The following is a 26,318-nucleotide window of genomic DNA, read 5'->3' on the forward strand; positions in this document are numbered from 1 at the left end:
CTGGCAATGTCGGAAAATTCACATTTAAAGGATGTCACACTATAAGAATAAAACACTTTATCAAGCTTCATTAAGACTGTGGAAAACTCTGACCTTTATCCTAAAAGAGTTGACATAACAAGTCATAACTAATCTCTGAAACAAGCTTTGTAACCTGTGCCTGACAAAATTAAATTATTTATAGCAAGAAAAAGGAAAAAAAAAAAAAAAAACAAACTCCAATTTAAAGATAACACACAAGTATTTAACCAATGTTCTGGAGCTCAGGGCAACAAGTGCTAACCATTATACCACTAAACCTGTAATTAGAGGAAGATTGATGTGCAGTTAGGAAACAAATACTTACACACTGGGCTAATTTATGGACCCTTGCCAACCCCATTAGCCTGTAGAAGGAAATGCAAACACAGGAAGAACATGCAAAATCAACAGCAAAGGCACCCCAGTCTGTAAATGTGTTCGAGAAGAGCAAGAACACACATTCCATCTCAGTAAATGCATGCACTTTATTATCCTTTTTACAACATATTTGGTAACTAACCCCCATGGTGTGTATGGTTGTTTAGCAGTACCCATACAAAATAATCCCACATGTTACACCATTAGTGCCATACTAAATTATTATGGGGCCCAAGCCCTGTGTAAAGATCTAGCAGACTGGTATAATAAAAATCTCATTATTTCTACTTGTTCTCTGCATTGCAAACATATAACAGACTAGCAAGGCTTTCCATAGCATGGCCAGAATGACACCAACAACTTCATTAACTCTAAAGATAAAAACTGAAAGTTCATTATATTGTACGCATGTATTGCTATCTTTTAGATAGTGCTGGACTTCCAGCTGCTTTCACAGCAGCATTCATATGTTCATTAGATAGGATTTAATTGTCTAGTAATAAACTCACAGTGATTTCCTATGGTACGGCTTCAGCACGCCAGCCAAGTGTGTTTTACTAGAGGAACTGTAATGCAGTCTACATAACTTTGGGAAAATGATGTGTTATTATCTAACACTAGAAAAAAAAAATCTCATTGTGAGAAATGGTGCTTATTTGTTTTTTTGTTATTAATGTTGTGTTTTACTTCAAAAAGAATTAATCTATAGTACTTTAAAATAAGTCAGCTGGGCCACTGCCTGTCTTTCTGTTTCACTTCTGATGTTTCAGTTAATATGAAGAACCGCAGTACGAGTATATATTTGGCTTTTTGTTATCAAACAGCTTACTTCACTGGGTAAGGGAGAGATTTCACTTTTCGGATATTCATTTTTGGTATAATGTAATCATATGTTGCATGATTATATTTTTTTCTATCGGTGTTTTATTATGACAACAAAATTTAAAAGAAAAAATGTTCAAATGTTTAAAAAATGAAGTCTGAAATATTGCTCAGGAGCCCCTAGACTCTAAACAAGCTGCACTCTCTCAATTACAAGTTTTTGTTCAAATGCGCTGAACTGAACCGTAAAGACTTTTGTTGGCAGTTTAGCTAACTACATCTGCATTCTTTCTTTCTTTCTTTGCTGTAACTAGTGCATTTTCTTTTTCTTGTTTAATTACATCTTAAACATTCTTTAATTTATAATAGTTTAAAATGATCAAAAATGATCAAACAATTTTACAGATTGCACAGGTAAAGTATGATGATTAAAAATGGTTTAACCAAAATCATCCATCACCAGGATAGGTTGCCATTTATACAAGTGGCATGCAAAAGTTTGGGCACCCTTACTTAAATTGTCTGTTACTGTGAATAGCTAAGTAATCAGATGATGAACTGATCACCAAAAGGCATAAAGTTAAAGATGAAACATTTATTTTAATATTTTGAGCAAGATTATATCATTATTTCCATCATTCACAGGTACAAAATTCCAAAAAAAATGAAAAGGACCTGAAGCAAAACTTCGGCTACCCAACATGGTCAGTATTTAGTAACACGCCCTTTGGGTTTTGGGGATTTTAAGGGCTATGTCAAAACTGTCAGCTTATCCCTCTTGTGAGTATATTCCATTGTAGATTTTGAGGTGTGTTTTGGATCATTATCTTGTGCCCTTTTTAACTTCAGTTTTGTTTTTTTGTTTTTTTTTACAGATGGTGTGATATTGCTTTCAAACTTTGCTGGTATTCAACTCCATTCTTTCCTCTAAAAATGACATGTTCCCTGTGCCACTGGCTGTAATGCAAGCCCAAAGCATGATCGATCCACCCCCATACTTAGTAGTTGGAGAGGTGTTCTTTTCCTAGAATTCAGCACCCTTTTCTCTCCAAACATACCTTTGTATCAGTGCACAGGACTTGAATTCAAAATGCACCAGGCTTGTTTAGATACATACTTCAGGCACTGAATTCTGTGGCTAGGATGCAGTAAAGGTTTTCTTCTGCTAACTCTGCCATGAAGGTAATATTTGCTCAAATGTCACTGCACAGTAACACAGCACACCACCACCACTCCAGAGTCTGCTAAATTTTCCTGAAGATCTTTTGCAGTCAAATGGTCTTTTTATATTCCTTTTCAGCAATCCAACAAGCAGTTCTTTCAGAATGTTTTCTTGGTCTTCCAGACTTCAACTTAACCTCCACCTTTCTGTTAACTGCCATTTCTTAATAAGATTATGAACTAAGGAAACAGCTACCTGAAAACTTTTACTATGTTCTTGTTGCCTTCTCCTGCCTTGTGAGCATCTATTATTTTATTTTTCCAGAGTTCTAGGCAGCTGCTTAGAGGAGCCCATGGCTGCCGAGTTTTGGGACAAGGTTTGAGGAGTCTGAGAATTTACACAGCTTGGCAGTTTGCATCATCTGGGGTTTCCAGCAGGTGACCGTGAACAAGCCATAGCCCTAATTAACTAAGGTAATTACCAAGGCCCTTGGTAAAAGTTACACAAGACTTCAAATATATTAGGGTGCTCTAACTTTTGCATGCTGCTCTTTTCCTTTTTTCAGTGTACAATTGTACAAAACAAAAACAATGTACTAATGTTGCATAAAATGCTGAAAAGAAATGTAATCTGTAATCTTTAACTTTCTGCCTTTTGGTTATCAATTCATCTTCTGACTTAACTGTTCACAACAGACATTTCAAACATGGATGCCCAAACCTTTGCATGCCACTGTAATAGTGTCATGAAGTGTGAAGCCCCACATTAATTTTTGACATTAACAGTCTGTCTGAGAGACCAGAGGGCGACGTCAGACAGGTGCATCAGAGAAGGAGACATTTCATCTGGACATCAGCCCAACTACTAAATCTAAAAGCAGCCCAGGACAACATCCTCATTTGATATTGCTGCTAATCCTCAGTATGCTTTCCAAGATGTTTGTTGATATTTTGTATTGCTTTTTCTATTGCTATTATTTGATTTTAATAAATATCACATTGCTTTTAAATGTCTATACTTGTCTTTATATCTAGAGTGATTAAATTCATAAATTACAGGGCACTCGTGTAGGAGAGACTGCCACTGTTCTTTTCCTACAGGGGAATCAGACAGAGGAAGAACGTTTCTAGTAGAACAACAATGTGGTAGAAGTAAAACATTTTTGGATGGTAAGTAGCATATAAAGTTTTCCTGTGTCTAGAATATTCTTATAAACCAAAGTTACATTTAGATCTGAGTTATATCCAGACGCTCCTGTATGTTGTTCGTGCAAAAGATAGTGAGTCCCTATATGGAGTACTGTAGAGTGACAGGCACTGCAGCACATCTTTCTTACATTGTTTAAGTGGATTGGGTCCATGTACGCGTGTAAATCTTTCTGTGTGTGTTAAGCTTTGGGCGTGATAGTAGACCAATCTCAGTAACAAATTTGGTGAGTTCCACTCATCCCAAGGATACAAGCAGACTAGTGTATAGAAAAGACAAAAACCGTGCAACCTCCTATATATTGTGCAAAATTAAACCTCCTTAACATTAGACCCGAGCATCACTCTGGCAATTGTATAGACACATCTCACATAAGCATTAGGCCCGAGGATTACTTAGGATGTAAAACTTCGAACAGCGCTTGTGCCGAGCGTTGCTCAGGAAAATGATATAGGCATGTCTTGTGTAAGCGACAGGCTCAAGTGTTACCCAGGCAATGGTGCAGAAACGTTTTTCAGCCGCCCAGGTATTGCACGCTCTTGACAGTGATATGAGCAGTGAAGATAAAGCGAATCTGTCTTCAGGCAGTGCAATTGAAACGGACAGTGAAATCGAAAGTGATTCTGATAAATCTGAAGCTGACGTTCATGTCAATCGCACATGTGCAGTGTGCTTTTCAAAAGCTGATCAATCTGGAAAGAAAATCCACAGGGAATCACACTATTATTGTCCTGACAGTGACTTTGGATTGTGTGTTTCACCATACTTCAAGATATACCACACAAATGACACAGTTTGGCAGTATATCACATATTTGCATTTTTATTATTATTTATGTCATCATTATACTTTCTACTCTTCTGTTTTGGTACTTTTAGAGTTTGGCACATTTTACAGTAAAAAGATGAGATTTAATAAATTTATTTTTCAAGCTGAAAAATGCAATGCTTTATACAATTTTTTCCACGACAAAATGTAACGCTAAGTTTGTGCTTCATCATGACAGTAAAAACTACAAATTCAGGTAAAGGACAATTTTGGGAAAAATCTCAAATGCAAACGCATATAATCATACTGAATTTGTTTAATAAAACTTGCCATGAACACCACATATCCAAGGTAGTATTCCAATAGGATGCATCCCAGACTCCACACGTCACATGACTGATCCCATTTCAAGCCTAGATGGGAAATGTGAGAATCAAGTAAAAATCCTGCACCCAATTCCCGATGAGTAACGGTAGATGACCAGCTGAAGCTGTGATGTTTCGGCCCCCACAATGGGTACATACCCAGGATGACCTCCGGCGCTCTGTAGTGCCGGGTCTGAATTTCTGAGCTGTGGTCTTCATCGTGATACACGGCATTGCCAAAATCTGCTATCTTTACATCAGGGTTCTTAATTTTTTTCTCGTACCTCTTCTGAAAAATAGCACAAGGTTTCAAATGAGAAGAGATTATGGATTTAGTTAAAAAAAATTGAGAGTACAGTAAAAATATGTGTACCATTTTGGCATTGTATTCCACAGAATACTCCGAATTAATGAACAGGATATTTTCAGGCTTGAGGTCAGTGTGTATCAGTTTACTCTGATGTAGAACTGCACATAAAGACAAAATGGTAAAATGATTTATCATTTGAATATGTTGTGTAAGTGCAACTTATTGAAACTTAAATCCCATTATTCCCTTGCCACAGACATGTCCGCTGGTTGTACAGCGGGCACCATTTTATTGGTCATAAAAGGAAATGCAACACCAGTAAGGAAGCCCTAACGAAAAAGTAAATACTTTTATCTTTGAGAATTGAAAAACAAAGGATTGTTCCAAATATGCTGGTGTAGCTACTTGTGCCTAACGGTTGGAGTTCAGCTGGTGGGTCAAATGTGCATTTTAAAGGCATAAATAAAAGCACGTCAAAGTTTGAGGATTCCAAAATGGTAATGTGATGCTGGAAGTCTCTGCTCCATGCTGGTTATTTTCTAAAGCTGTGAAAGAATGTATTGGGTGCACAGTTAATATCACAACTGACTGTTATTGTTAGATTTGTTGTTCTCAGCTTCCAATTGAATATTTCTTCACATTACTTTTATGTATGAAGGTCTACAATTAAAGTGGTAAACCGGAGATGCAAATCAGAATGTGAACCGCTGGGGTCTTCCACTAAGCAATGGCCAGGCTTTCAACCATCAGGTATTTCTCCTTTTGATTTTTTTGTGACTAATTCTTTTGTTTCTCAGTTTCCAATTGGGATGTCATAAACGTAACATTTTTGGCAGCTTGGCATTTCTGCTTACTTTGATAACGCTGTCTCCAGCCTTTCTTGAATTGATGCTACTTTGAACGACGTTACAAAATGAATTCACTGGCACAACCCCTACAGCTCTAGTGAGACACCCAAGTTTCTCTAATGCTGCCCCTTAACATTAGGATGGCAAAGATGTGAGTAAAAATAACAGGGCATTAGCTACATTCCCACGCAGGGCTTTCCAGGCCTTTGGGTTTGTTCTCCGCCTTGTACTTGTGCAAGGAATCCCCATTGGCGGCTCTAAAGTGGCCCTGTGATGGGCTGGTGCCGCCTTCTGGAAATGTGTCCTGCCTTGTTCCCAGTGCTACTGGGATAGGCTCTGGCCGTAAGTCACCCTGAGCTGGATGAGCAGGTTGGAAAGTGCTGTGTGTTTAAAGTCATCAGCAGGCCAGGTTCAAGGTCCATACATGTAGTTTGTGCTCCCTCTCAGTCCCGTATCCCTATGGGATCAAGTATGTGCCACTCCATCGCGCGCATGTAAACCCACACTTGGTCTACCTACAAGTCATTAGTTAGCACATGTTTCTAGATAAAGAAGGGAACTGGACTTGGAGGACATGGAAGCTCCACACATCGGAGCTGAGTCAGAGTGTGTCTCTTCTCCACCATTAAATTCAATCCTTCACCCCATTCCTAATGAGTAAAAGTGGATGACCAGCAAAAGATGTGAAGTTTTGGTCCCCACAATGTGTACATACCCATGATGTCCTCAGGTACTCTGTAGTCCCATGTCTGAATTTCTTGAGCTGTGATCAGGCTGTTGCATCAGTCAAATAAGACAACAGTTTTGACAAACATTCAGACATTTTAAAGAGATAAATGTGTTAAAACAAATGTAAGAATTCCCACGTCTAAAGGAAGCAAGAAAGCAGAGGCAGAGTACCGGTGACTATGCAAGAGTTAATGTAACAAAATGGGTTAATGTGAAAAATGTATTGGCTTTTGAGCTACACTAGCTATAGAAACTCATGCACAATCAGAATTAGAGAGAAACAAGACAAGGCAGTAAGCGTGATTGGATCAAAAACTAGAATTAGCTGTAGAAATTGGTGTGAGCCCACTGCTGTTCTTGTATGCCACTCGTAGGCCATCTTAACATAACAATGCCAATTTCCTACGTGCTGCCATCCCCACGTTTTAAATACAGATATTTTATAAATTACACACAGTCAACAGCCCTGAAGATCTGCCAGCCCATGTGTCGGATCTGCTCCAGGGGGTAGGGGTAGAAGTTGTTCTCCTGAAGAAAGTCATATGTGCTAAGACCCAGCAGTTCAAACACAATGCAGACGTGGCCATGGAAATGAAACCAGTTTAGCATTCGCACGCAAGACCTGTGGGAAAAAACAAACAAGTGTCAGGGTATTGTAGGTTATTTTGGACACATGGAGCCCATCACATGTTTGGATTATGGCCTAGAAGTCAATCCAATGAGCAGGCTCCACCTGGTGGTATCCCATGATAAAACTTTCATCAGTTCCTCCATTAAAACCACATTTTCTGAACTAGTGTTTTGTGCCTCTGAATCATTTGTATGACTGCCACTATGCAGAAACAAACTGCTTTGTGGCCATTGTGGACTGGGTGCCCATCAGTCGTTGTTTACTCTAAACAGGACTTTTACATTTTTTTATTCAATCAATCAGTTTAAATAACTTTTGAATAGAGTGCACCATCTCAGGCTATGAGGCAATCATAAAAATTATCTCCTTGCTCCAATCATTAATGTGTTTGTTAAACTTAATGTCACATCCCTCCATTTTACAGAGCATCATGGGGAAATGGGCCAATCCACACAGTGAGTGACAAGACTGGCATTTGATCTCAAAACTGGGGGTCAGTGGCACTAAGCCATGGATCAATTACCCCAAAATGAAGAAATGTCATCTTCCTGTATTGAAATGTTTCACTTTCACAACTGTTTTGTATGATGAAGCTGTTAATGCTGCATCCCATTAACCAAACATGACACAACTGTGCACATTATTGGTACTGAATCACATTCTGTAGATGGAGGGGACACCTTAAGAAATGCACGTCGATAGACTGAATTCTGCTTCAGGCGGACTTCATACATAAAACGAATGCAATTTGTGATGGAGGTACAAGGGCCATGGTTTTCTGCAGCCTTTGAGCTGCTTTGAAGACAAAACTGAGTGTCATTATGAACAATGTTGCCCATCCTCCTTGTGAAACACTAACACTAAGGACTTTCAGCCAGCGAATCGTTCGGCAGAAGTGTGTCAAGAAAATGCTACTAGAGCTCCTTTATACCAACAGCAATACACCTGCTTCACATTGTGACAGCCAAGTCAAAAGTTCTTTCTATATAATCATTCTTGTGTGTGTATTTGTTTGTTACAATATATATGTATTTGCTTATTTATCAAGCTTCTATAAAGGCCAGTTTGGTCAAATAGTGTTCTGTGTGTCTGTCTGTCTGACAATATATATGTATTTATTTGCTTATTTATCAAGCTTCTATAAAGACCAGTTTTGTCAAATAATGTTCTGTGTGTTTGTCTGTCTATTAATCAATATCCATGTGAAAGTGTGGCATCATGAAACAACGATCATTAGATACGTTTCCTGGGCATGATTTAATTTCAGGAACAGAATGCACTCTTTGAGGCTGCCTGGCAGATGTGGCTGAACCTTCTCTGCAGAAAAATTACTTCATAATTAACAATGAAAGGAATTCACTGAGAACATACTGTCGGTCTTCTGAGTCGCACAAATTAATGTGTGCTAGGATCCTGGCCTCCGATCTGGCAGCTTTGCGGTATGAATCCATGCCTTTGGCTATCTTCAGGGCCACCTGAATATCTCCCCTAAAAAAATAAAATAAAATTGGGTACTAATGTGTGAATTTCAATATTTTAGACATTTTACATATGTCTTAGATAAAGGTTTTTCAGCCTGTACTACAGTGACTTTTAAAAAAGTGTACCATCACTTTGATAACTCTCTGTAGGTTTTAAGAAATGGAAGAAATTACCAGCATTCACTCAGTAATAAACCTCCACCTTTAGACTACGTTCAACCTAGTACATTTTCATTTAAGAACGTTTCTCGCTATTATAAAAAAAAAAATCCTGTTGGGGGGGGAATGACTAGGAGATGATACGTGATCTTCACGTTAAGATCACGGAAGACAAATAAAAGACCTGCTAGACGAAAGAGGATGGCCACGGAGCGTCTCACGGGGATATAGAACATGAGATTTTTGCATCAAAAAAATCAGTAGTGTAAAGGCACGCAGCGCACACATATACAGGGGTCTCAGTGCATATAAAGCGTATAAAGGACAATACGTTATAAATGAAATGCTGACGATTAAAAGATTGCATTAGCGCAAACAAAAGGAAATTAATCATCAGCACCAGATGTAAATGAAAAAATAGCAGGACAAAGCGAGGTCAGAAATAAAAGGCAAAGAGCAGAAAACCAAATATTTTCGCCTTCACATCATTCAATGCACAAAACGTAAATTTACACAATAATGGACCATACACTATGAAAATCTGTGGTCCCACAACAGTTAAAGCAGCAACAAGTTTAATTTCAAAGAAAACACAATTCGGTCAGGTGTATATTTATGATCACGGAGAAGTGATCACAACGCGAGCAGCAAAGACACAAAGTGGCAAAAAGGACAGTGGCTGTACAGGCTTTAAAATGATCGAAGGGCAGCGCAATAGCAGCTGCCCCCACCCCTTCACAACGCGAGCAGCATTATACATCCTGCAAGAAAGAGATTTAACCACACCCGGGGCCGGAAATAAAGGACAATTATTGTTTTTACAATGTCACGTGAGACCAGGCAGTGAGCCATCATTTAAAACAAGTCCACAGACATCTAACCTAGCAGTTGTTGGATTGCTTTTGGCAGACACACATCATGTGCTCCCAGCTCTTAAAACAACGACATGCAACAAGCAGAACAGGCAGCTCGCCAGCAGCAGAAAGACAGCAGATGATCTGACGGCATCTCCTTAGCATGCGTTCAAACACCCCAAACATGAGCAGCATTACACTTCTGGCGAGAAAGAGATGTAACCACGTACGGGGCCGGAAATAAAGGACAAGTATTGTTTTTACAAAAGGTTTTAAGTAAAAGTGAAAATAATGCATATGTAACAATCTCCATGAAAATAACAATCTCTTTAAATTGTATATCCGGTAAACCAAACAAGGGAGTGGGTGAGCGAAGCGAGCAGGGGGCGTAGCCCCCTAGTTTAAACAAAAATAATCTCTGTCCACACCAGTGTTTTCACATAGTTAATGAAAGTATCTCCATCCACACTAAAACAACGGAAAACAATAATGACGTAGACCTTCACCTTCACTGGGCATGCACTTGTCAGTGGAAAAATCCTTGAAGTGATAATAAAATCGGCAACTACAAGATTTATCACAAAACTGTAGTGTCTGGTCAATTATTTGCCTTTTAACGCTTGTATGCAACATTTAAATTGTGTTTATGTCAACTGTGCAAAATAGAATGCATAGAGGTAAGCAACACTTTTTATTGCTGTGATCACATTCTCTTGGACAGACTTTAAATACAAGTTTCCAAATCGGAAATTCGGCATGAATCAAATTCAGTTTAACAAGTCAGGCCGTTCGGAGAAAGCAGTCCACTATTTTGGAATTTTAATTTTCTCGTGTGAAAGGTGTCCAATCAGGTTATTGAGACATTTTAATGGGCAGGATCCAATCAGGGAAGGCCTACATAATAACTATGAACAAATCCAACACGATTAAAGTTAATGTTTTGGAAAGTCTACGTTTTCATCCACTCACATTGCAATGCTCGGCTTGCATTTTCAGAAGTGTACATCTCTCTTATGTCTCCATTCTCAGAGGTTAGAAACACCAGGATAAGTGTGGATGAAGGGTGAAAATAGAGACTAATGTCTGTGTTTTCAAATAAAAAAAATGTAGGAATGTGAACGTAGCCCTTAGTGTCCTGCACTTAAGCGATATTTATATGATGTTTACAACGGAACACTCGTGTTGGTTGTATGTTCATTTACAGTATAAGTGTGTACCATGGAGCATTAAGGTGATACAAACAACAGTGATCAGAAGCCCCATGACTATGCAGGCGCACTGACAGGGCGACAGGAACACTTGTCCCAGTGCCTGGGCTTGTGGTGGGCCCTAGATGGTCTATGCAGAAATTCAGTGTTAATGTAATGGCTTTCTTTGGTAAAGCTATTAACAAGAGCATCGTCGAGAACCGTGTGGGGCTTTAGAAGGTGAGATAAGCATGATGATTTGAACCAAGTGGGCTGCTCTGCAAAACAGTTTGCTGCTTGTAGTGTCGCACTGCCAACCACAGGATACAAGTGGCCTCCCACCTCAGCCAGATAGCATTCACTCCAGAGTGCCTAACTGAACGGACCTTAAAGGCCACAGTCAGAAATCCATGAGAAATGACTTGGTTACACACAACAATGTATCAAGAAAGACTAAATAGCCCTGCAAGCCTATCCATCGATCGGGAGCTTGTGGATGTCATTAATGACTTTGTAACTGCGAAAGCTCAGTGGCGGATTCTGCAGAAATGAATGCAGTAAGGTAGGACCTGCTGTTTACTAGATTTGTTTTCCATGATGTTGAAAGGATATTTTGTTGCATTTGGTTTGTGATGTTAGAAAACACAAGGTGATAATCTTTGCTTCTAACTTGAAATGGAATGGTTTGAATTTGAGTTGAAATGTTACATAGTATTTGTTTATAATGTTTCATATTTGGTGTATAATGCTATAAAATACGTGTTGCTAATGTTCTGTTAGTAATGTTGTTAAATGGCTCACACACTGTGAGGCTGAGGATGTGCCCGTTAGTCCAGTTCTATCCCAACCCTCACTTGGACCAAATATTTTTCTTTGTAGCTTTTGTAGATTCTTGACATTCTCTTTATTGTATTGTGATTTACCATGTTTAATTTTGTTTACACTTGCTTTCTGTTTCACTTTTATATATTTTATAAAGTGTATGATGCCGTGCTCATTTATAAAATCAAGTTTTATTTGTTGACTGAAACATTGCATATCTTCTAACAGTGAAGCCAATGGCGCATAGTAAGTGACAACTATGAAATGCATTAAACATTCCATCCCTCTATTCCTGAATCACAGGATCACAAAGTGTTGTAAACTAGGAGCCCTAAAGTACGCAAAACTTTCAAGAATGTCCACTAGAGGGGGGAAACACCATCAAAACCCCTGGCAAGACACAGAAAGGGCCTCGTAGGATCTCTGTGCAATAATTGATTTATTTGTCACAAAGTAGTATTTCAATTACACCGAAGTTTAGATGAGCACCAAGTCAAAATGGAGTTGCCACACAAGACAATTCAAAACAATATAGTGATCCAGAAAACACAGTCAAACAACGGAGCATGAAGGTCAAAATGCCAGCTAGTCACAAAAGCACAGAAAAAAGCCACAAAAACTCCTCAAACTCTCTGAGCATATTCACAATGAGCGCCAAAAACTGTGGGAGACTCTCCGGATTTATAGGGAGGAGGGCAGTTCCGATGGTGAGGGAACCACCCAAAAAATACACATGGAACATAGCCGGGGCAATGAAATGTAAAGAAAAATTGTTACATACAAAACAATCTCAAATGAACGAAGACAACAAAAATCCTGAATTTAAACCTCAGCCAGGGGAGGAACCCCAGCTGAGACAAAACACGAGATGAAAAGACATTAACTCAGCAGCACATGAGGCAAGTAGGAACCGGTCTTGAGTGAGAAGTCTGCCCATCAAAAGCCACAATTTCACACAGAAATCCACAAATAAAACACAGCAGCTAATCAAATATGCAAGTCTTTGTAATATTAGCTCATTAGGAGAAGTTAGACTAGGACAGGCCATTCCGCCCAGCCAGGCACTCCAATCTTATCAACTTAACTCCTCCAAAATAACACCAAGTCGAGTTTTGGAGGACCCTAAACTTCTACTGTCTACCACGCTATTTGGTTATTTAGTCCATGCATGTGTGGTTCTTGGTGTGGGGGAAAAAACTCCAAAACATTTCTGTCAAATTTGTCCTTAATAAGCTTCCAACCGTGTCCCAGTATAGTGAATTAATTCCTTTCATAATTCCGAACACTTCAGTCATGTCACCTCTCTGTTATTATCTTAAACTGAAAAGGTTCAGCCCGATTGTGTCTCCTCATAGCTCAAACTTCTCAGTCCCAGGATCAGCCTAGTTGCTCTCCTCTGGACTTTCTCTAGTGTTATGTCTTTTTTGACTGCAGATGAGGCCTCCCTATTGCGGCATATAACTTGAACATAACCTCCTTTAACTTGTACTGCATACCTCTTGATATGTTACCCAATATCTCCATTGCTGCCTTGATCACTTCTGAACACTGTCTAGATGTAGACAGTGATGAGTCCACAAAGGCTCCTGGGGTCTTTCCGCATAAGTAGTATTCTCAAGTTTCAGACCTTCTGTTCTGTTCTCAGCAAGGTTATTATAGTTAACGATAACTAAAATCAAAACTGAAACTATTATTAAAAAAACATTTTCGTAAACTGAAATAAAATAATTAACAAAACCAAAATGAAAAACAAACTAAACGAAACAATTAAAGTAGCTGGATATAATCATTTACTAAAATATTTTTAGTTTTCTTTTTTGAATGAATATTCTTACAGTTCTAACGCTAAAACAGAAAGTTATCCACCACAAGCCGCCTGCACATATTCGTCCAGCTGGTGATGGATGGTGGCTGTTCACACAGCATTTGCGGTGACAGAGCAAGCTGAATGCGGGTGCGTAAAGAGTGTGAAATAGAAAGCGATTTACGTACCACCTTTCTTTGCGCTTGTTGCATATCAAGATGTAATTCAAACCGCTGAAATCAGAATGTGCTGGTCAACAAAACGTTTACCATATAGACAGAAAAATCAAGAGTAAGTAACATTTCAGTTTATTTCTCAGGTGTCTGCTTTTTATTGACAGCAATTCATCTGTCACTTCGCACAGGAGAAACAATTTTTACTTTCTCATATACGAAGTATAGAGAAAGTATAGTAATCATGAAAAAATTCGACATCAATATTTTGATGAATCTTGATGTTATAGACCTCCCAGAGTCCAAAAACACAGTTTTTTGGGATTGTGTGCGTGCGTGTGTGCAAACACGATAACCCAAAAACACAACCAGATAGATAGATGGATGAAATTCGGCATGTGGTTGTTACACCACAATTGTAGATCTGTATTAACTTTTGGGCCACTTTTGGGAAGTGGTACTTTACCTGAACATATACTTGATCTTTTTTCTTTTATTCATGCAGCTGCAGGGTCCGATTTATTCAACTTTACTTTTATAATAATTGCTCAATATACAGTATTATTAATTTGATTTAATTTGTTGTTGATGGTTCATTAATGCACATAATATAAAAATATAATTATTGTCTTGTGGTTTACTCCTCAAAAATCCATCCCCATATCTGAGTATACAAGAAAGTCTAGGGGAGACCACTCCTGGTTTTTGAAAATAAAACTACACTGATCGAGAGACTGACTAGGTCATCATACAAGATCGGTATATTGTTACTGACCAATCACTTTTGCTTTAAAACATTGTTTAACAATGAAGCGATACAAACAAAAGTAGGTAGGCGAACAGAGTCTGCCAAGTGATAAAAAACTAAACATACTAATGGGTTTTTGTATTTATCTTTTTTAGTTCATATTCACAACTCAAAATACCTCATATATTGTGAAAGTAATCCATTAGCAGAATTATATTTTAAAATGTTTGTCTCCCTTTTTTTAATGTTTTTCTCTCTCTCCCTCTCAAAATAGGTAGTTGAAATTTCACATTATTTTTATTCTTAACATCAGCCTTACCATACATTTTGCATACCATGGATTTTTCCTGCCTTACATCCAAACCTGCTTGAGTAGGCTCCAGGTTTCCTGCGATCCTGTTCTGGATAAACAGGTTTAGATAATGTATATATTGTTCTTAATCTCAAATGCTGTCTCTGTCGTTTTATACCTGTCTGTACTCCTATTACCTGCTCCTGCTCTGCTCATTATGGTTTTACTGTCCTTTATGTTGGGCTATTCAAGTCTCACTGCCCCTAACCTCGACACTACATGCTTGTTTTTATTTGTTTCCCTCAATACAGATAGGTGGGGTCTGCACACTGATTCAAGTCTAAGTAGCCCTGTTCTTCCTAAGCCCCTGTGATTTTAATGAGAAAATATTTTAAAAATGATAAAATTGTGTAAAAATATTCATATTCAGTATCTAATTTTGATTATGCTTGTTTTTATCAAACCAGTAAACCATGTAGTGTAGTAAGCTTCCACTAACATTAAACTTGTATCCAAATCTGTTAGGTATACAATTTCTGTCTGATTGTGACATAAAACTAAACTCTGTTGGAGCGCCATGCCATAATTACTAAAACTGAATTAATAGATATAAAAATAAAATAGAAATGTCTTTGTGAAATAAAAACTATAACTAAAACTAAAAAACACACGATGAAGGAAAACTGTAACTAAAATGAATTTCCAACTAAGGTCAGAAAAAATATAGAAGTAAAAACTAATATAAAAAGGCAAAACCATAATTACCTTGGTTCTCAGATCTAACATTTTTATTTCCTACGTGTAACATAATATATTTCATCTGCTACAAATCTACTCAATCTGTATGTTGTGCAAGTCCCTCCTGTCAATAAAGTTCACAAGTGGCAAGTTCACTTCTTTATCATCTGCCATGTCACCCAGCTTGGTATCATCTGCAAAATTAATCAGCTTGTTTTTTTCTATATTCTTGCCCAGACCGTCTATGGATATTAAGTTGAGCAGCAGGCCCGACACTGACTCCTGAGGGACACCACGTTTAACATCGTCTATATTACAAAAAAGACATAACACTAGGGAAAGTCCAGAGGAGAGCAACTAGGCTGATCCTGGGACTGAGAAGTTTGAGCTATGAGGAGACATTGAAGGTGCTGATCCTTTTCAGTTTAAGATAATAACAGAGAGGTGACATGACTGAAGTGTTCAGAATTATGAAAGGAATTAATTCATTATACAGAGGCACAGTTGCAACATCACCCTTTACCTCCTGTGTTTTAGCCAATTTTGCAACCACCCACTCACTGCACACTTAATTACCACTTTTTTTAGCTTGATTCCCAACCTCCCATATGCTTTCAGAATATCATGACAGATAATATGGGGACAATTAGAGAAACTCAAACTAATAGTATTTGCTACACCTGTATCTCACACAGGCAGTGACCGAGTTGCTGCTTGACACCAGAACCGTTAATTTGGGCTGACACCACACTTTGCCTACTGTAAATATATCCTCAGTGTATTGAACTGTCTTAAATTATTGTATCATTTTTAACCACCTAGTTCTGTCCCTTTAACATTTATCACTTTTATGCCAGAAACCCACCTTTCGTGATCGGTGCATTCAAGCACTGTCCCAAAGACTCCTTGTCCTAAGGTTCGGATTACCTCATCTATAATGATAATAAAATTTACAATCTGTAAATGCATTTTAAAGGATTCCAAGGTGAAATCGAGCATGGCAGAATGTCTATACATGTTTCTGTAATTTATTTTAACTTGAGTTTCCATGACTTTAATCAATTTTATAATATTCATAACACAAGCAATACTAAAATGCTTATAGAAAACATTTTAATCAAAAGTAATTAAATGTCACTTTAAATGATGGGCAAATCAAACCCATACATGTCCTCCTCTACATGTAAAAGTCAGAATTGAAATCAACAAAAATCATCTCTACATCTTGCTCTTATGAAGTCTCCAGGCTGAGTAATCAGGTGACCCTCCTCATCATCCCTAACACTCCTTGATCCTTTCCTCTGTGGGCTCCTCTGGCACTGTCATCATCATTAGCATCATAGAAAACCGGATTTAAAATGGGGTGGAAAGCGGCATGCATGTGTTCAGACATCCAAGAATTGGAACAAGGCGTCATGACAAAGGTGGTTGGCAGGAACAAATTCAAATTCATCCCCAGAAGTGACAGGGTGACACATATTGTGTTGCAAGAGAAAAACACAGCAAACAAATAAGTTTGTTCTCAGTTCAACACTGCATAAAATTCAGTCATTAGAAATGCTGAGGAGTTCAGTACATTACGTGATTACTTCTTAATGACAGGACACTTCTAAAGAGCTCGGCAGCTGGCTTTCATATTTCTAATTCGTCTGATAGCCAGCAAGAAAACCCCTCAGTTCGGTTGGTGAGCAAAGTACACTGACAAGCAAGCACACCCGACTCTCGATTTACACATTTCTGAAGTATGGTGATAGAACAATTGCCTGACAAAAACAAGTGGGTGGAAAATCCACATCGTTTTGAAACTTATTATTTTCAAGCCATTCCTGCAGAGGATCCTGGGGATAGGAACACTCTATCGTGCCTCAGCCAGGGTTTCTCTGACGGCTGGTGTTCAAATTCATGCTTTACGTCTGTTTTTGCCACTGTAACTTTTGTTCATTATTTGTAGTATTCTTCGTTTTTGAGCTGTCTTTAAGCGGCTTGTGTTGTGTTCTATGTGTTTTGTGGGTGGTCCCCCCAATAGGCCAGGCCATGTGTCAGTCACCATCAGGAACTGCCCTATAAACCTGAAGGGTCTCCCACAGTTCCTGGTGGTTCACTTCGCACACGTCTGGGAGTGTGGTGAGTTTTCTTTGGGTTTGCTATCCTTCTTGTTATTACAGATTTCATAACTTGCCTTCGGATTGTGTTTTTAGGATGTTGTTCCCCTGGGATTGCCTCATTTATGCATTTTGTGGTTTTGGGTGATTTTTAGTGAGCATTTTTTGTGATAAATCTTTTTATAAATAAAGGTGCCGTATAAAGACTCTATGTTTGCTCTTATTCCTACTCGGGATTTGATGGTGATATCTCCCTCCAGTGGACTTTTTTTTTTTTTTTTTTTTTGGGGAAGAGCTTATAGGAACTTATCTATAGAGTGGTCCAGATCTAATTATGCAATTTCATTACACTATAACTTAAGTTTATTACATAGAAAATCACCCGAAAAATCCCGGAACATCGAGAAGTGTGCGAACTGACAACATGAAGAATCGTCTTTGCGCTGAACTGGAATCATCCCCGGATAAGTCATCCAGACAATCTGGATCTGCATAATTAGATCTGGACCACCCTGTACTTTGGGACTCCTAGTTCACAACACCCTTCATCCCTGACTCTGGCACCATCACACAGATGCCTGCACTCCCTGGTACCAACAATCCTGTTTTACATCACAACTCATGTCAAACAGTGAGATGGTGGCACGCAGAGTGGCAAATGCTGAGTGACAGTGTTACTCATAGCCAATAGCCAGAGCACATTGAGTCTGCCTGCTGGGGAAATGCCTCTGTTTCCTTCAGAGAATTGATCATCACTTACATGTCTAATCGAATTTAATCTAATGATCGATGCCCTGTGTCTTCTTTAATACCATCATTTTTAATATACAGATCTTTCTAAATCTTAGTGTATCTGATACTGAAGAAATGAAAAGTAAAGAGTAGCAAATAGGAATTACTACTGTGGGGATGGGCTGCTCCTCTTTCCACCCATTTATCCACTGCTCAAACACAAGCTTGCCAAGAGGATCCTCTCTTTGGGGCACAAAGTCAGGTGTAGGCTGTACTGACTGAGAAGAGTGCAGCCCACTCAAAAATACTGAGTTACAGGAGAAAGAACGGAATCAGGGGAAAAGCAAATGGTAAAGCTGAATGTCAAAAACTAAACATCACAAAAATCAGGGCCAAAAATACAGAGCTTTGTTTCAGATATCCCGTAATTAAGAGCACAAAGAAGTGTCGCTAGCTTCAGTCCAATCTTAATAGTTTCTGGAGACTGTTTTGGGGTGACTTTTTATACTGGCTCACTGTTGACTTCACATACTGTACAGCACTGATGAATGATGGGAAGGTCCCCATGGAAACGGGACAGCACAAAAGTCATAAAATGCTGGTACCCATTGTCAAAACAAAATCATATCGGAAGGGCAGTAAAAAAAAAAAAAATCAATCTTTAAATAGACAACCTGATTAAAATTCTCATTGCAGAATTCAATTCCTTAGTTGTTGCAACCCCCAAAATGACACAAGAAAAATTTGAAAAGGAACTCCAATCATAACATTCGTTGATGGACGTCTGTTACCATTTAGTGTTCACACCAAATCCTAAACACACTAACGTCTAAACTTCAATTCTATTCTAAAACTATACTGAATGTTATGTTCTAAAACTTTATGGCGTTGTGACTCTAAATGTGTGATATTGCTGCATTCTGATACAGTAGAGGATGGTATTTACCTTCTATGTTTAAGAATAAATAAATAAAGTCATTACTATGGAATTTGATTAAAAATGTAATTGCTAGCGAATTGATTAAATCAGTGCACATTTAATATCATACATACCTTTCTACCTTTATATGCAAACACTCAAGACAGAGGCTCACTGTACATGGGAGGGTTCTGACATAAGACTCCGCCCAAATCAATCCCCACCTCCTCTTGTGACCCGCCCCAAAGTGTTGTTGTGCATGCCAAGAAACACATGCAGCCAGTCGCACAGTAATACCAAAAGCAGTCCTGTTCTGATATGGCATAAATTATTGTCTAGAGCTATTTTTCTCCACTAAACGGTAATCATGCAAATATGTGCCAATGTCTCTAAGGTAATGTGGTAACACCACAAACATGATGAAACACATGAAAGTCATCTCCATGAGGTAGAGAAGCTTATATTTCAAAACTGAAGAGACGCAGACACGTGCGAATGCAGCCATGGACACAGGATGTGTACCCTGTTCTGTTTATTGTACATAGTATGGTGTGTGCGTGGTAATCGGATGTAATGAGGATATTAGCCTTGGTGTTACTTGGTATTAGATTGAAAATAAATTTAGTAACCTCACCCATCCCAACATGCCGCTGCTGTGGTCACATGGATATTGGTAGAATGGGATTGGTACAGCCAGCATTGCAGCAGGCTCTTGCAAGTAGGGGTGGTGTCATGGCCGTGGCCCAATTGTCATGTAGCACTTGGGTCATTTGGAATCTTTCGACTTAAGTCCTGTTGATAGAAGTTTCTGCTGTGGTGCAGATTATAGGGTCGCCCAGAAGTGCTTCTTTTTTAAGTTTTAGTATTTATGATTTTTTTTTATGTTTTAGTTTGTTAATTGCATTTTTTTTAACATCACCAGATCCAAATATCTCTTTCTTGGGCTATTTTTTAGCTAGATGTATTTTCATATTACTTCAGCTTTGCGTAAATCAAGAGGGTGGGTGCTTGTCATTTTCAGTTTGAACAAGTTAAGACAAGTACAGTATGTTGCAAAAAAAAAAGTAACCACTTAGAGGTTAATAAATTACGAGCGCTTTACAGCCAACATACATGTTTTCCAGTCTGGAGACCAATCAATATTCTCTGAACGTTTTTTATGTAGATTTGTTGGCGTTAAAACAGCCCAAACTAAATCGTCTCACCCAGTCACCCCCGGCTTCCCTGTGCTGCCGCTTTGCCTCTTCTTTGTTCTCATTCTGCATCCTGCTCCACTCGGCTCGGTCACATCTGTGATTCTTCCAGGAGCGCCTTGCTTTATGTGACTTGCAGGAATAGTTTTGTTTTGACTTCCACAGTTTGTAGGTGAACCATTTGTGTTTTGTTTTCCTAATCAAGTATCGACAACTGAAAACACAAAATAACAGCATTCATAAAGTTAATCTCCGGCATTATGGTGGCAGGGATTCTCATTTGAGCCATTACTACACTACGGTTATAGAGAGCCAGCAGTGCTACCCGGCGTTGCCTGGGTGTAGTATGTAATTAACATAAGAAAGCAAATGTTTGTCTGTCATTGCTGGCTGAAATGTCTCAACCACCCCCTACACTACCTCTCTGATAACCATCAGTTCCTCAGCAGTGTGTGATTGGACTCCACAATTGTGTTAGTTCTTTGCTGGGCTGGAGCCATGACTGCTAGTTCTTGACGTTTCTTACTTTAGTGTGCTTTTACAAATGGATGTTTAATCACACAATAATAAACTGGCTTGTTGAATAATTGTTGATACGGTTGATAAGTGGAACAAAACTAACCATTTTTTGTGTTGTTAATATTGAACCACCTATTCTTAATGAAACTTTTCAAATTCCATAAAATCTATACGTTTGTTGGATTACGTGTGATATATGTACAAAATTTCACAAAAACCCTTTCTGCTGGGTTGGTGTAATGCATGGTTTTTGTGGTACTGACCCACCCATTACAACTCCCCAGTGAAGTTCTTGAAACTCTGCAAAGCCTTACATTTTAAGTTTCGTGAGATTAGACGCAAACGTTTTTTTAGTGTTGCCCGATTTTTGTGCTGCTCCCCCACCACACAACTGCCACTGTCATTTCCATTGAATCACTGACAAGGAATGTAGCGTAAACTTAAGGTGGGCCAAATCCAAACAATATGCTCAATTCAATGGCTGAACCATTTTGGCTTGATAACACTGTCTTGGTTTTGTTAGCCACAATTACAACCCATTTTCCTTCATGGATATTTTGAAAGACCATAAAGTGAAGATTTTAACCTGTATCAACGGTAATACATTTAAATGTATTAGCTAAGCAGACACTCTTATCCAAAAAGAGGTCAACATAAGCGAATAAACATCAGTCTGGGGGACTACTTTGGGACAAGTATAACATGACAAGGGTACAACGTTGACCATCACAAACGATTGGCTCAGATGAGAAAATACAACTGAGTAACAATTCCTAGATAATAAAACTTAACAGCTAATAATAGATAAGTAGAAATTAACAAAACAAGAGGGTCTGCAAACTCTTCTTAAACACATTGAGCAAGCTGGTATTCCAAATGGAGGTGGGCATCACCAGACGCTCTTCACCTCAGACCTGATGTTCAAGGATCTCAAAAGTGTGCCCATATTTATAGGTGCTGATCCATTGACTACTTTGTAGGATGTGAACTTCATAGGGCCGCTACAGGCAGCTAATGTAGTGACCTGAAGAGAAGAGTGACATGGGCCTGCTTCGGCTGGTTGAACACCAGATGTGCTGCTGCTTCATTTTGAATTGTCTGCCACGGTTTCGTGACACATGCAGAGAGTTGCAGTAGTCCAGATGTGCAAGACCAAAGTCTGGACCAGGAGTTGTGCTGCATACTCTTTGTATTGTGCTGGAGTTTAAATTATAGATGCTTATATTTTATTTTTTTGGTCAAACTAAACAAGATAAACTGAAATACCAGACACTTGCAGGGCAGGTAACATCAAAGCATCTCCTCTTCCCGAATTGTACCAGCAATCAGTTACTTTAAAACATCTGTGTAAATGAAGCAGAAGCCCAGGAAACAGTTATGATGTTTCGGACTGCGTTGATTTATTGCTTGGAAAACAGACATGTAGGAGTTTAAACAAAGACAAAGTGTGTATAATATCACATGTCCCCGAAGCCACACGTGGAATTTTTAAATAAATACAGCTTGTCTGAGGGACAAAACTAGAAGAAGAAACAGTGACATTAGAAGAGGATGAAGGCGACATCAGAAAAGGAGGCCAAGAGATGTGCGATCGTTTCATTTGATCGTCCGTGAAACCCTCTCATCAATAAAACCGATTGCTAAGTCAAAAGCCACGCCAGGACAGCTTCCAGTCCTTGACATTCTTTGTAAGCTTTGCTATCTACATTTTCTTTTATACTTTCCTCTACTGGTATTGTTATTATTAAATAAACACCGTGTTGCTTTTAAGTTTTTTATAGTTTGTCTTTATATCTAGAGTGATTGAAATAATACATTGAAAATTAAGACACCTGTATGGGGAGTAGGCACATAGGGTTTATCAAGGCTAAGAGGTCGCTCCTTGAAAGAAATGATAACTGCGGTAAAAGCCAGGCATATTGTTTGGTTGGTAAGTGGCATGACCAAAAGAGTTTTAATTGTGTCAGAATGACACCTCTATATCCATCAGTGCTGGTGATACTAAGTTCTTAAGTCAAGAATTCTATAGAATATCGTGAGACATATTAAGGCTCCATTGTCTTTTTTGAAGGCAAAGGGAATTCTAAGAAGAATACAGTATTGCCGGGTAACTGACAGTTAGACTTTCACCTGAGTCTTTGTCTGCAGGATCCTTATGCGTGATGATCTTAAAGTGCAACAGTAGACCAACCTAGTAATGAACTTGGGAAGTCCTACAGAAACCCACAATATTACGCTGTGTCAGCTACGGTCTGATCTTGCAGACATTGTGTAGAGACTGAGAGACTGTATTAACATGGTCTCTGAAGGACAGCTGATCATCAAAACCACCCCATGGTATTCACATAAAATTTCATGAGCTTCGATTCAGCGTTTATGGAGTGATGAACACATTCCATCATCCCTATTACAGCCACCCTTTCCAATAAAGTCTTTGAAATGCCATGTAGCCAAAATTTTAAGTTGTATGATAAACATGGAAAAAAAAAATCATTAAGATCATTGAAAAAAATGCAGAATTTTTGTTTTTCTGATCCCCCGTTACATTCCCTGTCTTTGATTACATTTCTGAAATGCTCATATTTCAAGTAAAACCAACAGCAACTTGCATGCAAAATTTTGTGAAAATCGTTTTTATGTGATTGACAAACAACCATCCAAGATGCGATCTGAGGGTTGAAACAAGGCCCTTAATGTGATTCAGAATACTCAAAGGATTGTATTAAAAATGTATTTATTTAGATGATATTGAACTTTCAAATGGTAATATTCGTTGTATGAGACAAGATGAAGTTGATCAAAGCACTGCTCTTGCAGAACTTGCTGATATGCTGTTTACCCCCCTAATATTTTCTTCTTTTTCATTCACTAGCAAGCAACCTGTTCTTTTTGCAACTACATAATTTTTTTTTTTTCTTCAAAACCCTGCCCTGCATTAGGAAAGCCACATGCTTCATGAAGGCTGTGACAACATCGTGGCGTCAGTCAAATGTCCTGCTACGGATGGCAAGACCAGATTAGCTGAAGCATTGTCACTTGTCTCACCATTTGTAAATGCTTGTTTAGATTGATTCCATTTTGTGTAGTGCTGTTTTGGGGCACTTTTTATTCACAGTTGGCACAAATGAAATTCAAACGCCTATTGGCAAGATGCCACTTGTACAAAGGTGACTTCCTGTATGTCTCCGCTTACTTGTCATGTAATTAACGTGCAGGTAAGGCCCTTTCCTGTTGTTCTGTTTGTAATTCTAAAAACATCTACACAATCAGGTCATCAGTATGGTTCTTATTCCTGATGTTGGTCGAAAAATCGATTCTGCACCTGTTTCAAGTATTATGGGGTGCAGGGAGTTTGGGTCCTTTCTTGCAGGGCCCGACCCTGGGCAGGTTGCCAGTCGCCCGTACTGTGCCAATGCAGAAATACCATTTATCAGGGATTTGAGGGGGCAAGAAGGAAGACAGGTGAATTGACCCCGAGTGATCAGGCAGACGCTGATGGAGGCAGCAAAGACGGGTTTGATGACAAGAACCACGGAGTCTTAGCCAGCTGAGTGATCTGTGGGTGAGCCAGAGAGACCAAAAGGGTGTGGCACCGGGCTTGGCATGGAATAGATAAGGAACTTTAGGTACCCAATAACTGTTTTATTCTTGGATTATTTATTTAGTTTTTAACTCACAAACTATTCACTGTTTTTATCGGATTGTTTCTTGAAGGAAGATCACTGCACTGTTTGCACTTTTGTTTGGATTTTAATTAAAACATTTGGCACTACTGCACCACCCCATTGCTGAATGTGAGTGTGTGTCCTCATTTGCCTGGCTCATCTCAGCTCATGCCTAGCAATGCTCCTGGAAGCAACCAGATGGCTTTGAGCTAACTCAGACTTTTATCTTAAAAATTTGTTTCCGTACACTTGGGGGCTTTTCCCCTTACCAGGGTGAACTATGAAACAACCAAGGAGAAAACTCATCTTCTGTTAAAGAATGAAGACAGTGGCTTTTCTTATAGTTGCAAGACAAGCGACTTGCTTCAGGTAGTGGAACACTGACATTCAAAAATGCATCCATCCATCAAACCCACTTAATCATTTCAGAGTTGGGGTGTGTCGCAGCTTATCCCAGCATGACTGGGCACATGGCCATTGCATGACTTTTTTCTCCAGGTCCTATGGTTTTCCTCCCACATCCCAAAGACATGTATTTGAACAGGCCGATTCAAATCGAACTCCGCTATCACCATGGCTGCCACACACTTCATCCTGTATGTACTGTATTGATGTTTCCCAGGCTCCTTCTAAAGTTACTTTTAATTCACACAACATTCATAAGATGTTGGTTATAAAAGCCCCCCCCTTATTTAGACAATGTCTCACATGCAGAACTGATTAACATGGCCAGTCAGCAAGAGCCAAATCAACACCAAATTCATCTTTCTATCAAAGAGACTTACCGCCAAGCTACTTTCTGATAATGTTGTCTCATGGTGTCAAAGAAGGTCCTCTGCTGTCTGCAAAGAGCAGTGCCTTTCCGGGGATCCCATGGCGTGGCATCCACACAGTGAGAGCAATGGCTTCTGTGTAGTAACGTCTACAAGAAATGCAATATGAGAACAGACAAGGGAAACCAGTTTTTGATTGTTTGAATTGAAAATGTCTTCAGCTAGTCATTTAAGTATTCTCAATACATGCTGAGAGAGCTGGAATACACCATGGCACACACCTACTGGAGGTACCTCCCGTTTTTTAGGTAAATTAAAATACACATGTGGCTGTTCGAGAAGAACCAACCCAATTTATATACAATCTACATCTGTCACATATAAAACAGTCATGGCCGAAATTATCGGCACCCCTGGAATTTTCCCAGAAAATGCACCATTTTTCCCAGAAAATTGTTGCAATTACAAGTGTTTTTGTATACACGTTTATTTCCGTTATGTGCATTGGAACAACACAAAAAAAACCCAGAAAAAAAGCCAAATCTAACATCATGTCACACACAACTCCAAAAATGGGCCGGACAAAATTATTGGCACCTTTTTAAAATTGTGGGTAAATCATTTTATTTCAAGCATATGATGCTTGTTTGAACTCACCTGTGGCAAGCAACAGGTGCTGGCAATATATCAATCACACCTGAAGCCAGTTAAAATGGACAAAAGTTGACTCAACCTTTCTGCTGTGTGTCTGAGTGTGGCACACTAAGCATGGAGAACAGAATGAAGAGTAGAGAATTGTCTGAGGACTTGAGAACAAAAATTGTGGAAAAATATCAACAATCTCAAGGCTACAAGTCCATCTCCAGAGATCTTCATGTTCCTTTGTCCACTGCACGCAACATAATCAAGAAGTTCAC

General features: G+C 38.9%; 1 protein-coding gene across 4 annotated transcripts in view; it reads right to left on the reverse strand.

The window, feature by feature from the left end:
* LOC120531382 (dual specificity protein kinase CLK4-like) overlaps positions 1-25,714 on the reverse strand; it is a 28,432-nt gene extending 2,718 nt beyond the window's left edge. The window contains exons 1-8 of one of the 4 annotated variants that reach the window (XM_039756752.1): positions 25,414-25,712; positions 20,457-20,658; positions 16,364-16,430; positions 8,612-8,728; positions 7,065-7,231; positions 5,096-5,190; positions 4,882-5,011; positions 4,688-4,770 (exon numbers count right to left, since the gene is read on the reverse strand). In XM_039756752.1, the coding sequence (XP_039612686.1) occupies positions 4,688-4,770; positions 4,882-5,011; positions 5,096-5,190; positions 7,065-7,231; positions 8,612-8,691 (555 nt within the window). In that variant the 5' untranslated portion in view covers positions 8,692-8,728; positions 16,364-16,430; positions 20,457-20,658; positions 25,414-25,712. Of the gene's footprint in view, positions 1-4,687; positions 4,771-4,881; positions 5,012-5,095; positions 5,191-7,064; positions 7,232-8,611; positions 8,729-16,363; positions 16,431-20,456; positions 20,659-25,413 lie in introns of all 4 variants that reach the window. The other 3 variants (XM_039756749.1, XM_039756753.1, XM_039756751.1) reach the window with 3 other exon arrangements.
* Positions 25,715-26,318: the final 604 nt, after the last annotated feature.

The sequence above is a fragment of the Polypterus senegalus genome, chromosome 6, assembly GCF_016835505.1.
Source record: "Polypterus senegalus isolate Bchr_013 chromosome 6, ASM1683550v1, whole genome shotgun sequence".
Lineage (NCBI taxonomy): Eukaryota > Metazoa > Chordata > Cladistia > Polypteriformes > Polypteridae > Polypterus > Polypterus senegalus.